The following is a 24,152-nucleotide window of genomic DNA, read 5'->3' on the forward strand; positions in this document are numbered from 1 at the left end:
TCTCTCTCTCTCTCTCTCTCCCTCCTTGTCTTTCTCCCTCCTTGTCTCTCTCCCTCCTCACTCCTCCCTCCTTGTCTCTCCCTCCTCCCTCCTTGTCTCTCTCTCTCCCTCCTTGTCTCTCTCTCTCTCCCTCCTTGTCTCTCTCTCTCTCCCTCATTGTCTCTCTCTCCCTCCTTCTCTCTCTCTCTCTCTCTCTCTCCCTCCTTGTCTCTTTCCCTCCTCACTCCTCCCTCCTTGTCTCTCCCTCTCTCCCTCCTTGTTTCTCCCTCCTTGTCTCTCTCTCTCCCTCCTCCCTCCTTGTCTCTCTCCCTCTCTCACTCCTCCCTCCTTGTCTCTCTCTCTCCCTCCTTGTCCCTCTCTCTCTCCCTCCTTGTCTCTCCCTCCTTGTCTCTCTCTCTCCCTCCTCCCTCCTTGTCTCTCTCCCTCCTCCCTCCTTGTCTCTCTCTCTCTCCCTCCTTGTCTCTCTCCCTCCTTGTCTCTCTCTCTCTCTCCCTCCTTGTCTCTCTCTCTCCCTCCTTGTCTCTCTCTCCCTCCTTGTCTCTCTCTCTCTCTCCCTCCTTCTCTCTCTCTCTCTCTCTCTCCCTCCTTGTCTCTCTCCCTCCTTGTCTCTCTCTCTCTCCCTCCTTGTCTCTCTCTCCCTCCTTCTCTCTCTCTCTCTCTCTCTCTCTCTCCCTCCTTGTCTCTTTCCCTCCTCACTCCTCCCTCCTTGTCTCTCCCTCTCTCCCTCCTTGTCTCTCCCTCCTTGTCTCTCTCTCTCCCTCCTCCCTCCTTGTCTCTCTCCCTCTCTCCCTCCTTGTCTCTCTCTCTCCCTCCTTGTCTCTCCCCCTCTCCCTCCTTGTCTCTCCCTCCTTGTCTCCCTCCCTCCCTCCCTCCCTCCCTCCCCCCCTCCCTCCTGCCTTGCGCTTGAATGAACGCTCATAGGTCGCGCAGCGGAGACAGCGAGAGACGCGCGTCCGTGGATGAGGCGCACTGAGCCGGCCGCAGCGCGTCTCCTCAGTCTGCCTGGATCCAGCCGCAGGGACGCACTCTTCCCCTGCACGATGCTCCAAACCAACTTTTTACGCACGACATGTCTCCACTGAACGACACCAGGGCAGAGAGAAGCAGCGACAACACACTTTTTGCGCAAGGGACGTACAAAGTTCTGGCGTTGACCATCGGGACTATTGGCGTTTTCGGCTTCTGCAACAACGTGGTGGTGATTATTCTGTTTTGCAAGTTTAAAAAGCTGCGCACACCCACGAATCTGCTCCTGGTCAACATCAGCCTGAGCGATTTTCTGGTGTCGGTCACGGGCGTGAACTTCACCTTCATCGCGTGCGTCAAAGGCGGGTGGATATGGAGCCACGCGACGTGCGTCTGGGACGGATTCAGCAACAGTTTGTTTGGTAAGAAAGAAACGGTATATTTATATTTGTTTTAAATTCAGACGCTCCAGGTGAGCAGAAAATATCTTACATTTAGAGCTGGGCCATTTGTAACTTCTGTGTTTACTTACATTTAAGGGAGGAATCATGTTCATAACATTTTCTGTGTCAAAATGAGCAAAATTGAATTTTTTTGGCACATTTAAATCTGGAAAAATGAATTAAGCCAGGTTTGTTTAATATAGTTGACATATTAGATTCAGAAGAATGTACAGAGTGAGGATTATTTAGTATTTAGAGTAAACCTGATCTTATTATTCAGTAGGAATTTGAAAAAATGAAGCTTTGAATTAGATATCAACAACTCACAAGCAAACTAACCAAGGCCAAAACCAAAAAGGACACAATTTAGTATTACCTGGGGTGTTTTCACCTTCAGCACTATTATATTGTCACTCTAGCCTAGTATTTATGTATTGTGTCTATTAAGAGGATCACGGCAGGCGTTTTCTGTGTCTGTGATTAATCGGTCAATGGTGTCTTAAAGTTGACCAAATTTTTGTATAAATGATTTTAAGGATTAAGGATTTGTATTGACCACAGCAGAAAGGAGACTCATGAAGGGAGGAGGCTGGAATACTTGTTATTTCTGCCTTTTTTCACTGATGAAGATGCTGTATTTCACTGTAATCGTTTTTGCACAAGATCCTAAAAGTTAAATATTCACAGTAGCATCAAAACATTGTATTTGATCATAATCCTAATACATTTTTTGTCCTTTGAAATGAAATGGCCCGTGGTGTTGCAATGCGTTTATATGTGAGTGTATTTTGATAAGACATAAATTGTGTAAGACGTTTATTGTAATAATCCAACACGGTACAATGAGCTGGTTGAGGTTCAAGTCTCGCACAATAAACTAAATTAAACCCAAACGTGCAAAAATATCACTTGATTTGAAAGCTCACGGTTCCATTTTGTGCTCTTTTTGTTCATCTCTTTTTAAATAATCCCATAAATGTACTTAATATTCTACTTTTGCGTGTCTCAAATCAACAATTGTGGTGTTTTCCTGTGTTTTCCCTGTGTTTTTCCCTTTGCCCCTCCATCGAGTGCGGCCGTTTTATTCCAGCCAAGCCGTGCTATTGGCCCAAGGTCAAATGATCCATCAACTTTAATCAGGATAAAAGCGGCATTGTCCATTCCTCTCAATAAAGGTTATTTGCATGTCAAACACTGCATTGTTGAATATTTTCAAAAGGTCATGTTTCTCATCTGACATTAAAGGTTTTAGACAACGTTCACTTGTGTTTAAATTGACACTTTTTCCAAAATAGTAGAAAAGGTATCAACAAATCTCCAAAAAATACTGTCATTAACAAAATAGCTTAAAACTGTATGTGGTTTTAAGCTATTTTGTTAGCATTTATGATAAGAGTTGATGAACCACAAACAAATGTAAACAGGTATTCAGCTATATTACTTATATATAACTTTTTTGAACTTTTAGGCAACATAAAAGACACTATTATATTACGTCTCTAAAAATAGCTTAGTCTGAATAATGCGAAAGAATTGTGGAGTTGAAAATTGAATCATTCCTCATCACTTTTTTAGTACAAACAAACAATGATTCCACTTTGATGTAGTGGAATCACAGGCTGTGCGCTTCAGAGTTGAATTTGAAACTTTGGAACATGAAAAGGGGAAGGTTTCACTTTTGTTTGTCCAACATTGTTCCCTCCGCTCTGTCATTTGTTCACATCAGAGCAATTTTGAACTCGATCTGTAAAACCTGTGTAGTTTTGAGCAGCCTCTTGTGGTGACGTTGCAGCATTAGATTTTGTGGTTTCGGTGTTTGTAAGAATAATAACTATAATTCTAATGGCAAAACATGTTGTGTGTAATGGTTGGGACTTGGTACATTTTGGGTTATAAGAAGTTTGGACCAGGTAGATGATTGAAGAAAGTTTTATATAAGATAAGATAAGATAAGCTAAGATAAGATAAGATATTCCTTTATTGTCCCACATGGGGAAATTTCATTGGTGCAGCGCAGGTAGATACAGAGATAGATACAGAAGAACAGATCACTTATAGGAAGTCTGAAAAACACTTTCAGTAGAAGATCTCCTAAAAACAAAAACTCCCATAGACAAATAAATAAATACATAAATACCATTGCATGTGATCACGACAGTAATTGCACATGAATATGTTTCACGGCGGCACATGGATTGCACATGAATTCCACAGTAATTGCACATATGAAGGAATTGCACATGGTTAGGTCAGTATTGCGAGTGTTCAGTACTAACAGTTTTTGTTATAAAGTCTGACAGCAGCAGAAGGAAAGACCTACAAAACCTCTCCTTCACACAGCGAGGGTGGATCAGTCTCTCACTGAAGCTGCTCTCCAGAGCGGAGAGAGTGTCCTGCAGGGGGTGACACTCATGGTCCAGCATAGATGTGAATCTAGCCAGGACCCTTCTGTCCCCCACCTCCTGCACCGAGTCCAGAGCACAGCCCAGGACGGAGCTGGACTTCTTGATGACTCTGTCCAGCCTCTTCCTCTCCCTCTCTGTGATGCTGCTGCTCCAGCAGGCCACACCGTACAGGAGGGCTGATGCCACCACAGAGTCGTAGAAGGTCTTCAGGAGTGTATATATATATATCAGGGCGAACATGATATATATATTATGTTGAGGGCTTATGCTAACTTTAGTATCCTGGAATATAGGGGCATATACTTCCAAAACTGAACTGAGAAAAGTCAAATGCCTCGCAAAACACACATTCTGACATTAGCAATACACAGTGTTGTCCAAACAGAGAACTTAAGCAATAAAAATCATGCTTTCATACAGTATTTAGCAAAGCATCACGCAATTGAATGTATAAATCATATTGTAATCTGTCTAAAGAGTATAATTTCTTGCCCCGGCAGGACTCTGTTGTATGTATCTATGGTATTGTAAAATGTTGCTCTAATAATGCTCTGTTATATGTCATTTCGGTGTCTACATTTAAATTATAAAGGTCATAGTTAAGGTTACACTTTTTACTCCCAAAGTGTTCGGATAATTTGTCTCATCTCACGGGACGAGCTTTCAGGACAGGGGCAGTGGGCGACCTCTGTGCAGCGCCCGGGGACCCAATCCAGATCTTTAGTTGGTCTGGACTCACTATATGGAGGACCGTCACAGCTTTTGTGTTTGACTGGCAAGAATATTCATAATAATAAAGGCAAACTTTGAGATAGCCTGATCTTGTCTGAGATCTAAGAAGGTTGGGCCGTGGTTGGTATTTGGAGGTGAGACCACTGGGAATATCAGAATTCCAGAGTGGGGGTGCAGCAATGGCTCTAGTGTCAGCAAACTGTCACTGTGTCCTTGGTCCAGACACTTCTCTCACCTTGAATGTGGTGTGACTCTCGTTTACACTCAGCACAGGGTGGTGCCAGTACATATTCTGTCATTCTTATTCGACCCAAACATGGTGCAAGATCATGTGGTTTCACAAGAAAATATAGAGAAGTACTAGTCCAATAATTAGCTGAAAACGTCAGATTTCTGCGTTGTCCGTGAAAAACAGACTCCTCGTGGACTCTCTCTGAGCTCAGTGTAACAGCACACACTGATTTGAATGACTATGGAATTCCCGGAAACAAATTCGTTGTAAACCCAGTGTGAGTGACTGTTGGTGGTCGGCGAGGTCGATGCCGCAAATTGGCAAGACAGCTGTGGCTATTGAGTATGGAGTGAATGAATAATGCACTAAATTGGAGAGGACATTTGAGCATCCAGTGAAGCACACATAAGACCAATGCATTAAAGCCCCACTGCAGGAGGTGCAGAGCAGGATATGACGGGAACCCCCCAGAGGCTAGACACCGGTGTTGGTGAAACTAAAAACCTGAAAGAAAATGAAAATGAGACTGCTGCTGGGGTGCAAAGGTGGTGGCAAAAACACAATTCAACATAAAAGAAGACACAGGGAGTTGGCATAATTTTTGGTCCAGTCCTTAATCATTGGTGGTTTTAACGTTCTAATTCTAATCAAGGCGACGTGCCACTTCTAGAAAGTTACGCAGTGGTGCTTCACATAGATTTTTCTACATCGATAAACATCCTGAGAGAGTTCGACAAAAGCAAACACTGATCTATCCTGAATGACTTTATTCCATTCATGCACATACATTGCTTTGTTATTTCAGATATAAGTCACGCATGCTCTTCACCTCCTTCAGACTCAACCTGCTCTTTTTGTGGAGGTGATTGTGCTCTAATTGTGGGACGATTGTGATTGTGAGCGTTTGTGTCGAGAAGGACATAACGAGCTCATTAGCCCGGCCCTCCAGCTCCGGCCTGTGCCATCGCCTCTGTCTGTGCTCATCTGCTGCTGCCCTTTTGGCTTTATTATACGCCACCTTTGTCTCTGACTCAGAACATGTCCTATTTAAATTAAGTGACAATTAAAAGGTCAGAAAGCTATTAAAACAAAACATTTGATATAGCCTAGAGTTGATTACAGTAGTTTTGCGGTGACACTTTAATAACACTTTTAATAGCAATAATAAAGGATGAAATAGTTTATTATTCAGGCTTAGTAACTACTTAATTAATAGCTCTTAACCTTTTTATCAAGCCTGAATCATTAAATAGAAAGTAGTTGTTCACTGAATTAGGTCTTTGTTCATGCTTTATTAAGGGTAAGGTGTAGTTTATAATAAAGAACACGGTTTTGACAAGTTTGGATGTATTGTATTTATATACAAGTTGTTGTAGTATTTTTTTGTTTGATTTAAGGCAGTTCACTTTTTTTCCTACAGTTTTAAGTAAATAAAATACATTATCTGTCAGTGGAGTAAGAAATTGTCACTTCTTTCAAGAGATTTTACTCTATAGACAATTATATAGCTTGAAACAATTGACACCAGTCATAATATCTTGAAACACAACGTGTATTAAGTGATTTTAATAAATATTCAGTTCCTGCACATCATGAAATGTATAGGTCAATCTCCTATGCAGTCACACACGACACGCACTCGTCAGAAATGTACACATACAACTACATGTAAACACTTTTGACTTGATTTTACCCCAATATTAGAAGATGTCTGAGAGTTCGTTGGTGCCGAAAAGAGAACGATTAATACTCCCCGTAAAAGCACAATTGATTTTTGGATTGTTATAAAACTAATAATAAATCTCTTCTGACCATAAAGTGCTGTGAACAAAATTACACGTTATAAATCTGTATCGAGTGAAGAGCAGTCTGCTTTTGTGAAATTACATTGAAAGCTGTGGTTTTGAGCTCCCCTGCTGCTTTAGCTCCAGCGCTCATGCAAACAGACACACACACACACACACACACGCACACGCACACGCTCATGGGAGGTGATAATCTGGAGATAAAGCAGAGTCCAATTACACGGGAGCCTCACACTGCGCTGCTCGTCTGTCTGTCACTCTCTCTGTTCTTGCCATGACATTCAGGCTGTGAGGGGGAGTGTTCATAATGATAACAATAACAGTCTGGTGTACAGATATAGCAGATCTCTTCTTGAACGTATACGTCTCTATGTCACCGTAAAAAATGTAAATCTTTCTTTTCTATAATGTCGAACCTGTGGGTTAGGGTGGCAGTTGTGGTAGTTGTTTCGTAAATGAAAAATGTCAAATCAAATACAGAATAATGATGATATAATTTGGATGTGGAACCCTCTTGTCGCTCTGTTTAAAGCCTTGAACTCTGCAAACGGATGTACGTCAGTCCTGGGCCAGCTGCAGTCTGTCCGTTCTGATTTGGTCTGGGTCCAGTCCTAGTCCAGTCCTGGTTCAGTCCTGGTTCTGTCCTAGTTCAGTCCTGGTTCAGTTCTGGTTCAGTCCTGGTTCAGTCCTGGTTCAGTCCTGGTTCCTGGTTCAGTCCTGGTTCAGTCCTGGTCCAGTCCTGGTTCAGTCCTGGTTCTGTCCTGGTTCAGTCCTGGTTAAGTCCTGGTTCAGTCCTGGTTCAGTCCTGGTTCAGTCCTGGTTCAGTCCTGGTTCTGTCCTGGTTCAGTCCTGGTTAAGTCCTGGTTCAGTCCTGGTTCAGTCCTGGTTCCTGGTTCAGTCCTGGTTCAGTCCTGGTTCTGTCCTGGTTCAGTCCTTGTTAAGTCCTGGTTCAGTCCTGTTTCAGTCCTGGTTCAGTCCTGGTTCAGTCCTGGTTCAGTCCTGGTTCCTGTTTCAGTCCTAGTTCAGTCCTGATTAAGTCCTGGTTCGGTCCTGGTTTAGTCCTGGTTCAGTCCTAGTTCCTGGTTCAGTCCTGGTTCAGTCCTGATTAAGTCTTGGTTCAGTCCTGGTACCGTCCTGGTTCAGTCCTGGTTCCTGGTTCAGTCCTGGTTAAGTCCTGGTTCAGTCCTGGTTCAGTCCTGATTAAGTCTTGGTTAAGTCCTGGTTCAGTCCTGGTTCCTGGTTCAGTCCTGATTCAGTCCTGGTTCAGTTCTGGTTCAGTCCTGATTAAGTCCTGGTTCAGTCCTGGTTCAGTCCTTGTTCAGTTCTGGTTAAGTCCTGGTTCAGTCCTGGTTCAGTCCTGGTTCTGTCCTGGTTCAGTCCTGGTTCAGTCCTGGTTCAGTCCTTGTTCAGTTCTTGTTCAGTCCTTGTTCAGTCCTTGTTCAGTTCTGGTTAAGTCCTGGTTCAGTCCTGGTTCAGTCCTTGTTCAGTTCTGGTTCAGTCTTGGTTCAGTCCTGGTTCAGTCCTTGTTCAGTTCTGGTCCAGTCCTGGTTCAGTCCTGGTTCAGTCCTTGTTCAGTTCTGGTTCAGTCTTGGTTCAGTCCTGGTTCAGTCCTTGTTCAGTTCTGGTTCAGTCCTGGTTCAGTCCTGGTTCAGTCCTAGTTCAGTTCTGGTTAAGTCCTGGTTCAGTCCTGGTTCAGTCCTGGTTCAGTCCTGGTTCAGTCCTGGTTCAGTCCTGGTTCAGTCCTGGTTCAGTCCTTGTTCAGTCCTTGTTCAGTCCTTGTTCAGTCTAGTTTAATCTTGGTTTAGTCCTGGTTCAGGCCTAAAAACATCTACAGCCTGTTCATCCTAGTTTAGTCCACAGGAGCAGGATCTCTCCTTCACTGGTTTCCCTTTTTCCCACTGAGTTTTCACCCCCACTGAGTTTTTCGCTGCTGTGAAAGATGCTCTGGATCCGTTGTCCGTTTTTTTTATGCCCTGAGAATGTTGGTTAATCTGCTTAATTTTGGGCTAAATGAATAAACATTAATGTAACAATATATCCTCAGGGAAATGGCTAGGAGTACCAAACTTTACTGGTAGGACACCCCAGACAAACCACGCACCCAGGCACGGGTAGAAGACACAAAATCTACTCCTGCGGCATTGAAGGATGGGTCAAATGCAGAGGACAAATGTATTTGCGAGGTCTACAAATGTCCCTGCAGCTCTCTCTGACCAGAGTAACTCTGCTCTTTGCAACAATGTGTCATCTCTGCGGAGGGTTGGGTTGTTATCATCACGTTCTTCTGACGAAACACAAGCTGCTGGAGCGCGGAGTGCAAAGTGAGCCTGTCCAGGGGTTCTGAAAGTGGAGCTGTTCCTTTGTAAATCGATGATGACTAAAAGCCCGGGCTGTGATGTGTCTAATAGAGATGGCTGTGTAAAGCTTCATAAAGGCTGCTCGCTGTGGGTGAGGCACTAATGTATGTTTTCAATAGGGTTACGACAGAACTAGGCCACCCCGAGGACTTACTGGGCACAAGACAATTATGTACTTCAGTATATGTTCTCAACTTACAGGTAGTGAAAAGGCTGCCCATTAATTCTGTCTGCCATATACTCAGTGGCGGCCGGCGCTATTTAACATGTTTTTGTGTCTTTTTTTATGTCTAAAAGTGAATATTTTACATTGATTGTATAAATACACATTTTAAATACTTGAATTGATGAAATAAAACAACTCTATATCCACTTCTGGTAATGGGAATACTATGACTTAGAGGCAGATATAATTTGTGAGAGTAGCAATTACTGCATTAAGAGAAAAAATGAATAAAAATAAAAATTGTTGGTGCCTGTTTCATAATCAGTACAGACAGTTGTCCAACCTTCCAGTCCATGGCAGGTGCTCATTTTACCAAAACAATGTTAAGATGATTACATTTTTCTACAAACATTTACAGATTTTATCTCAGTTTGGCCATTTTTTAGGTTTAAATATTTAAAAAAAAGAAGAAGAAGAAGAAGAAGAAGAAGAAGAAGAAGAAGAAGAAGAAGAAGAAGAAGAAGAAGAAGAAGAAGAAGAAGAAGAAGAAGAAGAAGAAGAAGAAGAAGAAGAAGAAGAAGAAGAAGAAGAAGAAGAAGAAGAAGAACGTGTGTGAATCTCAGATGAATGTACAGAATGTGAAGAGTGTGAACAGTGACAGATATATCTAATGCAAGGCCCTCCAGGTGAATAAGGATCTTACATTTATATGTAAGTAGAAACTTCTTCTGTAGTTTACTTATTGGTTAAAAAAGACTTACACGTTTTACCATGTATTAGATAATAGAAAATAACCTTTCTTGTCCCACATTGGGGAAATTACAGTGTTGCAATGCTCAGTTCAAGAACAAAACAGGAGAATACATTTTTTTTTTTTTTTTAAGTAATGTTTTAAGAAGACATTTTATTTGTACAATTACAAAAAATGCACCTACTTGGACATAAATCTAAAAACATTACATTTCTTGCTTCATTTTGTTGACATATTGGATAAAGGGGATTTTTTCATTTCTGGTATTAACTTTACTAAATCATGCTTGAAATTAGATATCAATAAATCCTTCTGTAAAGTTTGGTAGGTGCTACTTTAATCTTTATGTCTCTGTGGGAGAAAAATGCATTTGGATAAAACAGACATTGAAATGACAATGTCCCGTATAAAACTATGCATCGAAGGGGATTAAATAAAAAAATAGAAAATCTTTAGTTGTAGATTGGACAATTTTACTGGGTTTGTTTATTTATATTCCGTCTGATGAAATATGAACAAAACATGAAGAAAATCTATGAAATTCTTTATATATTCATAACAAGTTTTTCAACTTATCCTTACCTGTTTTTCCTTGTTTTTAACTCGCCACAGACACAACACAAAGTTCTTTTTCAGGTCTTTTTAATAATGAAATATGTGTCAGTGTGTCAGCCGCAGCTTCAGCTCTGCTCCTATCGCTCGGTCTGATCCTTCCCTTATTGTCTGAACACAAGTATTTCAGACAAAGAGATGGTTTTACGCCGTAAGAGAAGACTTTAGTCCCTCGACTCTGAGCTCATGTCTGCAGCAAACTCCCACAACACCGCGAGGAAGCAAAAAAGCTTCAAAGAAGTTTATTTTTACTGCTGCTGAATAAAAACTGTACTGTCAGAGAGAGGAAGAAGACAAGAGATATCATCATGGCACAGAGGCTTTTAGGCGCTTAGCAAGATTTGATTTTGAAGGTATAATATTCTTCAAACTTTTATGCTTTTAACAATAATGATATTTCCTTTCGACATCTTGAGGCTTGTTCCCTTTCAGTCTGATTCATCACCATCCTCCTCTTGATGACAGGAAGTGGTCATCCAGAATGCTCTGTTCACTGATCACTCCAGCTGATCTTTCCTAATACATCTGCCTAAACTGACCCCCAATTAAAGCTGTTTCTGAAGCCTTTTAAATATAAACCAATGAAAAGAAAATGAAATTATGTCAGCTGGACAAAAGTTTTAAGAGTGAAGTCATCCATATCTCTTCTCCAATTCCTCTGACAGAGAACTGGAAAGTCACTGTCTTATATCTAACTGAAAACTAACACAAACTAGATCACAGGAGTTTATGTTGTTCGTTAAGTCTGTTAATTGAGTGTCTGCGTGATGACACTATATATTATGTTCTTGTTTTTTGAGTGATGTCACGCATTTTTATTATTATATTTTCCGTGATTTTCCATTTTGCCAGTTTCAACTCCTTAACGCTTCGACCGATTTCAACATGTTATATGTACCTCATTATGATCGCTTTCACAGTAGTACGTGTGCTATTACTTTTGACATTTGAACAAAGTGTACTTTGTGCAGAATTTGCAAAGGTATTAGTACTTTTTCCCCAGTGAAATAAATGGGGCATTATGAGTGTCTGCGGAATTCTTTAGGCTTTATTCGAGGGAGTAGAGGGAGGAGAGAGATGAGAGAGAGAGAGAGTAGAGGGAGGAGAGAGAGGAGAGAGAGGGAGAGGGAGAGACGCAGACACTCCAGCAATAGCTTCAGCCATTGCAAATTATCTAGTTATTTATTGACCTTTATTTAACCAGGAAAGTCCCACCTTTTTAGTATTGAAATTCTCTAAACTGTGAACTGTCACCTGTGTCGTATTTTGCCTAATTATTCACGCCTCTACAGACCATCTAACTCTTATTAGCATACTCTGATCAACCCTATTGCTTTTCTGAGGATTTAGGTATGGGAAGTTGAAAAAGTGCTTTAAAATTTTCAACAGATTGTATCTTAGGCTGCCATTTCTGTTTAGAGAGGGACTGTCTTTTCTGACAAATATAGCCTCTTTGACTTCATGATTAACTGATGTCAAGTGCTATAAACGCGCTGTTTAATGTGACTATTTGTTTCATTCACACTTGATTTAGTAATCCTCCATGTTTAGACAGTCATCCTCTGCAGTGCTGCAAACAGTCTGTTCTGCCATGACACATCATGAAGCAGCAATGCCCGAGAAACGTGATAATTATGTCCAAAACACTCTAACATATAATTCCCTTATCAGTATTTGAAGGATACAAGAATTATATGTTACTGTGTTTTGATAATTCAACAATTTTATAATATTATTGTTCCCTCTTCAAAAACATGAATGGAGTTGTATTTTGCACATTCAATTAATCCTGTTTATGTTCTTCTCTTCTCCGCTTATTCTCTGAGCCTGGGAAACACTTGGTTCCAGATTTTTGACTTATAGTGTTAAGATCTGGAGGTCTTTAAGCCCATAAACCATGGGCTCACTGGACTTGTTCTGAACATTTCTGTCTCAAACCACATTCATTACAACTGCGTGTTTACTGTTGCATGTCGGAGCAAGCTAGCTTTTATTTATTCCCTATTGTAATTCCCTTTGCTGCCAGTAGATGGAGTGCTAAAACCAATCTTAGTGAGGGAACGCTTGACTGATAGAAAGTTACGAGTGTTTTTCAATGTGAGAAAAGATGCCAAAGTAAAGTTTCTCAAGAACATGTTCACGTTTAATAACAAAACAAATAAAAGGGTCTTGTGCTCCGCCCCGGCAGGTATCGTGTCCATCATGACGCTGGCTGCTCTGGCCTATGAGCGCTACATCCGGGTGGTGCACGCGCAGGTGGTGGACTTCCCGTGGGCGTGGAGGGCCCTGGGACACATCTGGCTCTACTCTCTGGCCTGGACCGGGGCCCCTCTGATCGGGTGGAACCGCTACAAGCTGGAGGTGCACCGGCTCGGCTGCTCCCTGGACTGGGCCTCCAAAGACCCCAACGACGCCTCCTTCATCCTGCTCTTCCTCCTCGCCTGCTTCTTTGTGCCCGTGGGCATCATGATCTACTGCTACGGCAACATCCTCTACACTGTGAAAATGGTAGGGATATTTTGTTTTTCAGTGTAGAGGAGGAGAAAATGTAAAGGAAATATTTAAAAAACACTCTTTTTAAACAAGCACAGTCACTACAGGGGATTACTGTGGGCGGGGATTAGATTTCGAGACTTATCAGAGCACTCAAATGCAGGACAATACAGACGTTAATGAAGGAAAAACATTAAAAAGTCGAATTTGCCTAATAGGTTCACTTTAACTTTTGCTTATTCTGTATAAAATTTGTAAATTAAGCGTTATCTCTGTCGCTGCAATGACGCTGGGAGGAAAAAAGGTCACAAAGCTAGGCAGAAATTAAAGGATTTAAGTTTAAGGATTTGTTTAATTACTTCTTCAGCCTCCAAACTGTTCACTGTAAGCCCAGGAAGTCTTAATCCTTTTGCATCTTTGTCTAAACATCACTGAACAGATGGTTTCAAACTCTGTCAACATTGCAGTCTGCGGCAAAACTAGACATAGCTTAAAGTTCTTCTTAAATGACTTACTTGTTTCAGAAATGTATTTACAAACTGCAGACATGTGTAATCCTCTTATATCGTCAAACATTTCCCTCAGACTAACTCTCCAAAATGTGCCACTGAAGCGACTGACTGTCTGGACGTAACATCTGAGTTCATGTAATTGTGAGGACAAAATATGAAATAATTCACTGCTCTTCACCTTCACCATATTACCGTATTTTCCAGACTATAAGTCACACCAGACAAAAAATGCATAATAGAGAAGAAAAAACATGTATAAGTTGCACTGGTGTTTGAAATGCGGTTGCAAGTGTGAAAATAACTAATAATATAATAATAATATAAAAAAATAATAATAACAAAGTATAGATATAAGTATAAGTCGGACACCGGCCAAAACTACGAAAAAAGGTGCGACTTATAGTCCTGAAAATACGGTACTCAAAAAGTAAGTGTAAAATGCAAGAAAACACCAAGAAGGGCATATTTTCCTAATCAAGAGAGAAATTTTGTATGGACAAAATATTATCTGGTGTTTTTTTGTCCCCATTCCCAGATTGAATGCCTTGGCAGGGGATTTTGGGGGAAAATATGTACACTATATTAGAAAAAACAAACTGAAACTACATTTAATGTCCAAATCAAAACATAAACTAGTGATTTTGTCGGATTATTACGCCTTTTAACCTTTTGTGACCAGAGATATTAAACTGTTGCATTGCTTGATCACGACACATATCGATGTTGAAGAAGGTGGAGTTTGCATGTTCTCCCAATGTCTGTGCTTTCCCCTACCACAAAAAAACATGGACAAAGGTTTCCCATCTGGGGCCAGGACTCCTCAAAAAGTGATTTATAGGATGTAAACTAAGCTAAAACTACAACTAACTGACTCAAAGTGGGCTCAAACAAGGACCAGACAGGACCTCAGCACATAAAGGTCAATAAAGAAATAAATACACGTCGTAAATACAATGAAGTCCTTAGTATTTCTTGAGGTGCAAAGATCTGCACATAGCCGTAATACTCTGGGCTCAGGTGGGGGGATTTGAGCGTGAAGAACATCTCGTCTCATGTTGAGATTCGCACAGTAAACGGACGTTGGCCTCGTCGGAGTAAACCACAGCTGGGTGAGACTCTGAGGCAGCTGCAGGAAACTGTCTCTGGGGAATTCACAGCTTCATGTTCGCTTTTAATCATGGTTTAAATGAGCAGAAAGTAACAGAAGCGTCAACACGGTTTTCAAAGGAAATCTGCAAGCAAATTAAAAAGAAACAACCCTATTAGAGGGCTGTGAATGTAGTAATCACGTCGGAATAAGTGTTCGCAATTAGATGATTACAAAGGCCTCAATGTGTTTGTAGCCCTTGTTCCTCCTATATTCTGTGTAAAACCTGCTAAACCTGTAATTTAGACCTCTATAATCAACAACGTTTTCTGTTTGATATGTGTTTAAATAGTCTTTTATGCGCTGTGAATTTAATCTTGATTTTTTTTTTTAAAAATATGAATTGCAGCTGTTCAGTTCTAGTTTACATGTGTTTTTGTATTATAAATGCAATAGTAAATAATGAGTGATAATTCATTTTCTCATGTTATTCACTGTTTTTTTATCTTTTCTATAGTTGTTTGATTCATTGTGTTTTATAAAGCGTCTTTGAGTGACCTGAAAAATGTTAGAAAAACAAAAGTAAAATGGATTATTGTTCTAAATAGTAGCTAAGAACAGGATGTAAAGTTCCCATTTAGATTGTTATGTAATGTAAGAGCGTCCCCTTTGGTCATTTCGCCAGGGATTAACTTATATAACATTGGCCTATTTGCAGTAGTAGTTATTGTACTACATAGTATTTACGTTCTAGATATTGTGTACGTGACGTTTGGGGTGTAATGTCTTTTTTCTGTCCTGCGATGCGACGTGTACATTTTTGCTTCAAATACATTTGCAATTTTAGATACAATATTTTTACTTGTGCAGATGTCACACTGCAGCACATTCATACACATAATGACCATGTTAAAAATATAATAAATTATGTCCATTCTGTTTTTTTTAAATAATTATTATTGTATTCTCAGGAAAAACAGCTGTCACATGGCAGGACTGGTGCACATTCAAACATTTCCAGAAAATAATCTGAAGTGTATTAAACTAGGCCCATGTAAGGTTAGGCCTCTTTCTTTGCCTGGCTTTTAGGAATGTGTGTGTGTGTGTGTGTGTGTGTGTGTGTGTGTGTGCGTGTGTGTGTGTGTGCGTGCGTGAGTGCGTGTGTGTGTGTGTGCGTGTGTGTGCGTGTGTGTGTGTGTGTGTGTCTAAACAAGATGTGCTGTCCCAGGGCTGCTGGTACCCATGTCTCCGTTACTACAGGGGAGAGCTCTTCTCCCCTGGTTCTACACAAATATGGATATTCTTTACATTTGGTCTTCCATTGGTTAAAATGTTCCATGTATGACATCATGGCTGTCAAAGGTATGATCTAGAGGTCTTTGTGTGAGGATGGTATAAGTAGCCACCACACGCCCAGAAACGGGATCTTCCTTCGATCCGAGGAGCACCCAGGCCATTTGGTGTCCTGTAATCTGACACGGCAATTTCAGTATTAAACTAACTCTTATTAGTGCAGAGTTTTGTCAGCGTGGGTCCTTTATTTACACACGACGGCCTCACGGAAGCATCGATCCAGACACTACACATGTTTTACAAGTGAATTTCTCTGTAATTACTGGACCTATCCACATGAAACAGAAACAGACACAAAGTTTAACATCTTCTTTGACAGTATAAATGAACAAAATGTTTTTTGTCTCCCACATTATCTTCAGAAAGCGGTGCCATTATTCAACTCAGTCATTCACCGATTTGAGTTATTTACCGACTTTGCATAAATCAGGCTAGTTTTGTTAGTCTATTATTCGTTATTCAAAAAGCCAGAAATGCTTACAATTTGTATTCATTAGTTGTAGCCTTAGATTGTATCACTCATAGTTTGTAGATTATTTTGGACATAAATATAATTAAAAGAAGAAAATATCATGTATAAAAAGCTGCAATATACCAGTAAATACATTCTACTATCCGTTACAAAGCGTAGATGCTGCTGGGAACCGTTCTTTTTCTATCATTGATGGTTTTTCCCTGTGTTTTCCAGCTGCGCTCGATCGAGGACCTGCAAACGGTTCAGATCATTAAAATCCTGCGTTACGAGAAGAAGGTGGCGGTGATGTTCCTCCTGATGATCGGCTGCTTCCTGATCTGCTGGACTCCGTACGCAGTCGTCTCGATGCTCGAAGCCTTCAGCCGTCACAGGAACATGGTCTCACCCACGGCGGCCATCATCCCATCGTTCTTCGCCAAGTCCAGCACGGCCTACAACCCGCTCATCTACGGCTTCATGAGCAGGAAGGTGAAGGGCGTTTTTCACTATTACCATCGGGTTTTCTGTGTTTGTTTAGTACCACTCATTCATAAATGTGTAAATAAATAAGTCTAAAGTGGGACTTACAAAAGGTTAAACAAGGGCACAAACCAGCACTAATCCAGGACTAAACCATGTGTAAACCAACACTAATCCAGGACTAAACCATGTGTAAACCAGCACTAATCCAGGACTAAACCATGTGTAAACCAACACTAATCCAGGACTAAACCATGTGTAAACCAACACTTATCCAGGACTAAACCATGTGTAAACCAACACTACTCCAGGACTAAACCATGTGTAAACCAACACTAATCCAGGACTAAACTATGTGTAAATCAGCACTAATCCAGGACTAAACCATGTGTAAACCAACACTAATCCAGGACTAAACCATATGTAAACCAGCACTAATCCAGGACTAAACCATGTGTAAACCAGCACTAATCCAGGACTAAACCATGTGTAAACCAACACTAATCCCGGACTAAACCATGTGTAAACCAGCACTAATCCAGGACTAAACCATGTGTAAACCAACACTAATCCAGGACTAAACCATGTGTAAACCAGCACTAATCCAAGACTAAACCATGTGTAAACCAGCACTAATCCAGGACTAAACCATGTGTAAACCAACACTAATTCAGGACTAAACCATGTGTAAACCAGCACTAATCCAGGACTAAACCATGTGTAAACCAACACTAATCCAGGACTAAACCATGTGTAAACCAGCACTAATCCAGGACTAAACCATGTGTAAACCAACACTAATCCAGGACTAAACCATGTGTAAACCAGCACTAATCCAGGACTAAACCATGTGTAAACCAGCACTAATCTAGGACTAAACCATGTGTAAACCAACACTAATCCAGGACTAAACCATGTGTAAACCAGCACTAATCCAGGACTAAACCATGTGTAAACCAACACTAATCCAGGACTAAACCATGTGTAAACCAACACTAATCCAGGACTAAACCATGTGTAAACCAACACTAATCCAGGACTAAACCATGTGTAAACCAGCACTAATCCAGGACTTAACCATGTGTAAACCAGCACTAATACAGGACTAAACCATGTGTAAACCAACACTAATCCAGGACTAAACCATGTGTAAACCACCACTAATCCAGGACTAAACCATGTGTATACCAACACTAATCCAGGACTAAACCATGTGTAAACCAGCACTAATCCAGGACTAAACCATGTGTAAACCAACACTAATCCAGGACTAAACCATGTGTAAACCAACACTAATCCAGGACTAAACCATGTGTAAACCAACACTAATCCAGGACTAAACCATGTGTAAACCAGCACTAATCCAGGACTAAACCATGTGTAAACCAACACTAATCCAGGACTAAACCATGTGTAAACCAGCACTAATCCATGATTTAACCATGTGTAAACCAACACTAATCCAGGACTAAACCATGTGTAAACCAGTCCTAATCCAGGACTAAACCATGTGTAAACCAGCACTAATCCAGGACTAAACCATGTGTAAACCAACACTAATCCAGTACTAAACCATGTGTAAACCAACACTAATCCAGGACTAAACCATGTGTAAACCAACACTAATCCAGGACTAAACCATGTGTAAACCAGCACTAATCCAGGACTAAACCCTGTGTAAACCAACACTAATCCAGGACTAAACCATGTGTAAACCAACACTAATCCAGGACTAAACCATGTGTAAACCAACACTAATCCAGGACTAAACCATGTGTAAACCAGCATTAATCCAGGACTAAACCATGTGTAAACCAACACTAATCCAGGACTAAACCATGTGTAAACCAGCACTAATCCAGGACTAAACCATGTGTAAACCAGCACTAATCCAGGACTAAACCATGTGTAAACCAACACTAATCCAGGACTAAACCATGTGTAAACCAACACTAATCCAGGACTAAACCATGTGTAAACCAGCACTAATCCAGGACTAAACCATGTGTAAACCAGCACTAATCCAAGACTAAACCATGTGTAAACCAGCACTAATCCAGGACTAAACCATGTGTAAACCAGCACTAATCCAGGACTAAACCATATGTAAACCAGCATTAATCCAGGACTAAACCATGTGTAAACCAGCACTAATCCAGGACTAAACCATGTGTAAACCAGCACTAATCCAGGACTAAACCATGTGTAAACCAACACTAATCCAGGACTAAACCATGTGTAAACCAGCACTAATCCAGGACTAAACCATGTGTAAACCAGCACTAATCCAGGACTAAACCATGTGTAAACCAGCACTAATCCAGGACTAAACCATGTGTAAACCAACACTTATCCAGGACTAAACCATGTGTAAACCAGCACTAATCCAGGACTAAACCATGTGTAAACCAACACTAATCCAGGACTAAACCATGTGTAAACCAGCACTAATCCAGGACTAAACCATGTGTAAACCAGCACTAATCCAAGACTAAACCATGTGTAAACCAGCACTAATCCAGGAATAAACCATGTGTAAACCAACACTAATACAGGACTAAACCATGTGTAAACCAACACTAATCCAGGACTAAACCATGTGTAAACCAACACTAATCCAGGACTAAACCATGTGTAAACCAGCACTAATCCAGGACTAAACCATGTGTAAACCAGCACTAATCCAGGACTAAACCATGTGTAAACCAACACTAATCCAGGACTAAACCATGTGTAAACCAACACTAATCCAGGACTAAACCATGTGTAAACCAGCACTAATCCAGGACTAAACCATGTGTAAACCAACACTAATCCAGGACTAAACCATGTGTAAACCAACACTAATCCAGGACTAAACCATGTGTAAACCAGCACTAATCCAGGACTAAACCATGTGTAAACCAGCACTAATCCAGGACTAAACCATGTGTAAACCAACACTAATCCAGGACTAAACCATGTGTAAACCAGCACTAATCTAGAACTAAACCTGGTCTAAAGAAGTTGAAGCTAAACTAACTAACCAAGACTAAATTTGGTCTAAAAGAAACAAGTTGTATAAGACTAAACTAAGGACTAAATGAGAAATAGGTCTAAATCTAGACTTTTATAACGGGTTAAATCAGGTTTGCTCCAGTTGCCTGAACGCTGAAACTATGAAATCATTTGCTGTCTAAATAAAACGTTCCATCCCCACGTCATGGAACTATCACTCTTGTGGCCACACTGCACTTGTTAAAGGGTCTAAAGAGCTGCTAATTGGATGTTTCCTGATAATATCCTGTTAAACAAAACTGTGAGAAATGAGCAGATGCAAGAGCTGACAACAGTCCACTGCAGCTCCGGCTCCTCCACAGTGTGAAACAACCACTTTTGACTTTGACTGAAATCATATTTAAGTCTTGTATTCTTAATAAAACATGTCACTGTATTTTAGTCAGCTTAATTATATATACTGGTATATGATATGATAAATTGTGTGTCATTGCTTCATGGGAAATGGGTTTTAATTACAGTCTGGTTTGAGGCTCTTAAATTCCACTTGTCCCTTTTATTCATTTACGTTTAGTTTTTACTTTTAGACATAATTGCAGTTGACTAAAATATATGCAATTTCAGTCATTACAATTACTCATAATGTCCAGAAATAGACAAAAACAGATTTTATGGACGACAATCGCACTGCTTTGATAGACAGTATGGGTCTTTGCTCTGCTGTGGTTTGGGTTTCTTTTCCTCTTCACTGGACTCTGTATAATGTGACAAACAAATCAATGACTTCTCACACACGGCTGCGTTTTATCCTTCTCTCAACCTCAACCGCTACGGGGGAAATGATGTGTCAATTAGTGTTCAAACCACAGTGGACAGTTCCTCTCGGTGAAACATCTTCTTTCTATGACGTCGAATGGCTCGCTTTGACTATTAAAATAATCAATTGTCCGTTTTTCCATCAATGTGTGTAGTTTTATGTCTGCGACGGGGTGAACTCTGGACATTGAGCGGTTATTTACACATTTGATGGTCATTTGTCAGGGTTCAGTTGCCCTTGACTTGTCTAAACACCAGTCTTCATCCGTTTTCCTCCTCAGTTCCGTCGCTGTTTCCTGCAGCTGCTGTGCTCCCGCCTCTCGTGGCTCCAGCACGGGTTGAAAGAACGCCCCCTGGCCCCCGTGGAGCGCCCCATTCGGCCCATCTTCGTGCCGGGCAGCTGCAGCGGGCGGGACAGACCCAAAAAGAGGGTGACTTTTAACTCGTCCTCCATAGTCTTCATCATAACCGCCGATAACCTCCAGCACCTGGGCGTCTCCTCCAAAAGGGCCAGCGAGTCCCAGGTCGACGTCATCCAGGTGCGGCCACTGTGACTCCGCCCTGAACCATGTCTTTGTGAACTCTCTTTTTACTACCGCAATGTCACAAATGATAATACTGTGATTGAACAGACAAATGCATTGAATAAAAACAACTTTAAATGTCATGGTAAAAGCTTTCAATGTATCTGTGTAATCATTCAGTCGTCCAAGTAGGTTTGAATGAAAACCAACACAGAATTTTGTCAACTGGACGAATGTTTTTAATGTTTTTAAGAGTGAATATGTTTTGTCATGAGAGCTGCTCAGGACCGCAGTCTGTCGTGGATCTCCCTCTCAGATTCCACTTCTTTGAGGACAGTGAAGCTCAGATCTTTGCAAATGAGAAATGGTTTGAGAGGCAGGAAAAACAATCCATCGCTGAACAGAAATGGAAGTCTAAAGCGGTGGTTCCCTTAGTGAGGGTTCATGATTCAAGATAAAAAATTAAACAAAATTATGACAGTATTTAACACAATTTATTAAGATTTTTTTTTTTAAACATTAAACCAACACTGGAAATTATTAACGCTTTCAGTTGTATTCCACAGTGGGGGGCGCTCTGTTGCGTGGTTATGTTGAAGCCTGGGGAAACCCTGGTCTAAGGTACAACTTATGACCAATTTACACCTCAGGCCTAAACTAAAACAAAGAAAACAATCGGGCTAATCAGAGTTTGCTAATAAGTGTAAGATGAACGGTTAGAGGTTTGTACAATTATGAAAATATGACTCCGGTGACAGTTCACACCTTAGAGGAGTCGAACTGCAGAAACTCTGTGATGTCGTTTGTGTTAGCTTCAGTTGGCTCATCCTTCACACAGATATAAGACAGTGACTCTCCAGTATTCTGTCAGAGGAATTGAAGAACCGTCTTCACTCTTAAAACTTTTGTCCATTTGACAGAATTACATTTTCTTTCATGATAAAACTGTGACAAAATTGTAGTCAAAAGGTGCAAAATGTACTTTTCTGGTGGAGGATACGTTAGCTGCTTTGCCTAGAATGCGCCACAGTCTATGGCATTAAACATATCCATCTCATTTGAAGCAAGTATAACAATAAACATAGATTCTAAGGTACACTTTACTCTTCCTTTAGGGATATGTGTCCTCTGCATTTGACCCATCCTTTAGTGCCACAGGGGGCCCATCTCCAGATCGTTGTGCAAGGCTTGGTCAGGACTATTGTAGCTGGAGGGTCTCACCTTTTGAGCATGTTTCAAATTGCTTGGGGAAACTCACCCAGACGCAGGGAGAAATTAGCAGAATCAAACCTTCTAACATCTCTGCCACCAGAAAAGTGACATATAATTCACCTTTAAGGGTCCTATCATTTGATTGAATTTGTTTATTGAGCTTTTAACCAGTTTAGCAGGGCTGACCTTTCTGTCTGGATTGGGGGTAGTTATTAACATATTATTACTAGTTTTATAGACCAATACAGCATTTGAAACCCACGAGATGGATGTAACCTGTGGACAATAAGCACAATCATAAAGCAGTAGTACCAAGCCAGGGAATCGTCCAAGGACTGAACATGTGAATCCAAGCCAAACAAACTGAGTGACCTCCGTCTGTGTCTGCAAACTGTCCTCTTCTGATGCCTCTGTGTCAAACCAGTCCAGACCGTTCATGCACGTGCAGTGAAAGACTCGTATTCACCGTTAGTTACTCAAAGTCTCCATATTTGTTTTTTGATTGTGATACAAGTGAGTTTTGAATGTGCAAAGTGATCACGGCAGAACCAGAGCAGAGCGAGTGGACCTTATGGACATCTCGAAACATGTGTTCTCTCAATGGTTTAGACAGACCAAACTAGAGCTCTGGATGATACGTTATAAATCCATCATTAGGGGAAATCAATTATGGAATAAACTCATTTAGTTGGGTATAAATGTAGTACTCTGTTATATTTACATTTATGTGAATAACCTTCTAATATAATGTACTGATTGTGGGTTTTATTTTACTCCTAATTGAGTATTCTACGGTTTAACACCTCCTTTACGCTCAATACTTGAGTACTTAATTAAATACTACTTACTTAATGGTTCTCATACAAATTTTTGGTTACTCTACCCAAACCTGATCACGACTGACATTTATAACACCATAATGTCAGAATACTTTTGGGTGAACGCTAACTCAAGTAAAGCTGGGGACTTTATTTTTATAAAAGAACAAATTGTTTTTTTTCCCCAGAGAGTACAGCCTTCTGTGAACTCAGCACTTTATGACAAAATGAGACCACGGCTCACTGTCTGCAACTCATACTAAAGTATTTTATCCTGCGTAAACCCGGACGTAGGAGCTGAACGCAGCGCTCTGATTGACAGCACTTTGGCGGTCCGCTCCAGTTTCACTTTGCCGTCTAATGGAACAAAAAGCTTTTAAAAATCATGTATCTCAAATTTAACATTACCAGTCCATTACGCTCACGTACACACTCTCTCTGTGTTTGCCTTGATTTGAGACTGAAGTGCTGTGTTCAGTGTTTCCAGCTGCAGGTTTGGGACCTTTGGAACTTTGAATTTTTAGGGTGATTTTTAGGCACCCAAATGTAAGTGAGTGCACGGAAGAGACGTGTTATTTTTCCATTACAAAACCATATTGTACACAGAGCTATGATATTGTGTATGGTCCAATAAAGAGACAATATTTCAAGCAATACATCCAGTGTGTGCTTAACATACTAAAAACATACATACAGTTTAATGAAAAACATGTTCATAAGAATTCACATTGGTTGGGATTATTTGTCTTGTTATTTGAGATTTCTTTGAGATTTGTGATTAATTAGCAAATTCAGCCAGATTGATATAAAAAGAGAACTTTTAATTAATTGAAGTGTTTATTTATAATCAAAAATACAAATAGCTTTTTTACTTAAAAATGTAACTACGATATAGTCCATATGTTTGTTATCTGCATACAATCAGAAGGATTCAGTA

The 24,152-nt window shown here is 40.6% G+C and overlaps 1 protein-coding gene across 1 annotated transcript; it reads left to right on the forward strand.

Annotated features, from left to right (window-relative positions):
- The first annotated feature begins 908 nt into the window (after positions 1–908).
- On the forward strand, positions 909–21,257 carry opn3 (opsin 3). The gene is made up of 4 exons (XM_072436251.1): positions 909–1,388; positions 12,658–12,977; positions 16,603–16,857; positions 20,943–21,257. The coding sequence occupies exons 1-4, from the start codon at positions 1,070–1,072 to the stop codon at positions 21,213–21,215; spliced, it is 1,167 nt and encodes a 388-aa protein (XP_072292352.1). The 5' UTR covers positions 909–1,069; the 3' UTR covers positions 21,216–21,257.
- Positions 21,258–24,152: the final 2,895 nt, after the last annotated feature.

Source organism: Eucyclogobius newberryi, unplaced genomic scaffold (assembly GCF_026437365.1).
Source record: "Eucyclogobius newberryi isolate DKJ021-1_F unplaced genomic scaffold, fEucNew1.0.hap1 SCAF_8, whole genome shotgun sequence".
Lineage (NCBI taxonomy): Eukaryota > Metazoa > Chordata > Actinopteri > Gobiiformes > Gobiidae > Eucyclogobius > Eucyclogobius newberryi.

Bases quoted from the DNA above. Each gene is read 5' to 3' on its own strand.
- opn3 (XM_072436251.1), top strand. From the start codon at position 1,070: ATGTCTCCACTGAACGACACCAGGGCAGAGAGAAGCAGCGACAACACA. The intron at 1,389-12,657 runs GTAAGAAAGAAA...CCGCCCCGGCAG, and splicing joins ATTCAGCAACAGTTTGTTTG to GTATCGTGTCCATCATGACG. The intron at 16,858-20,942 runs GTGAAGGGCGTT...TTTCCTCCTCAG, and splicing joins ACGGCTTCATGAGCAGGAAG to TTCCGTCGCTGTTTCCTGCA.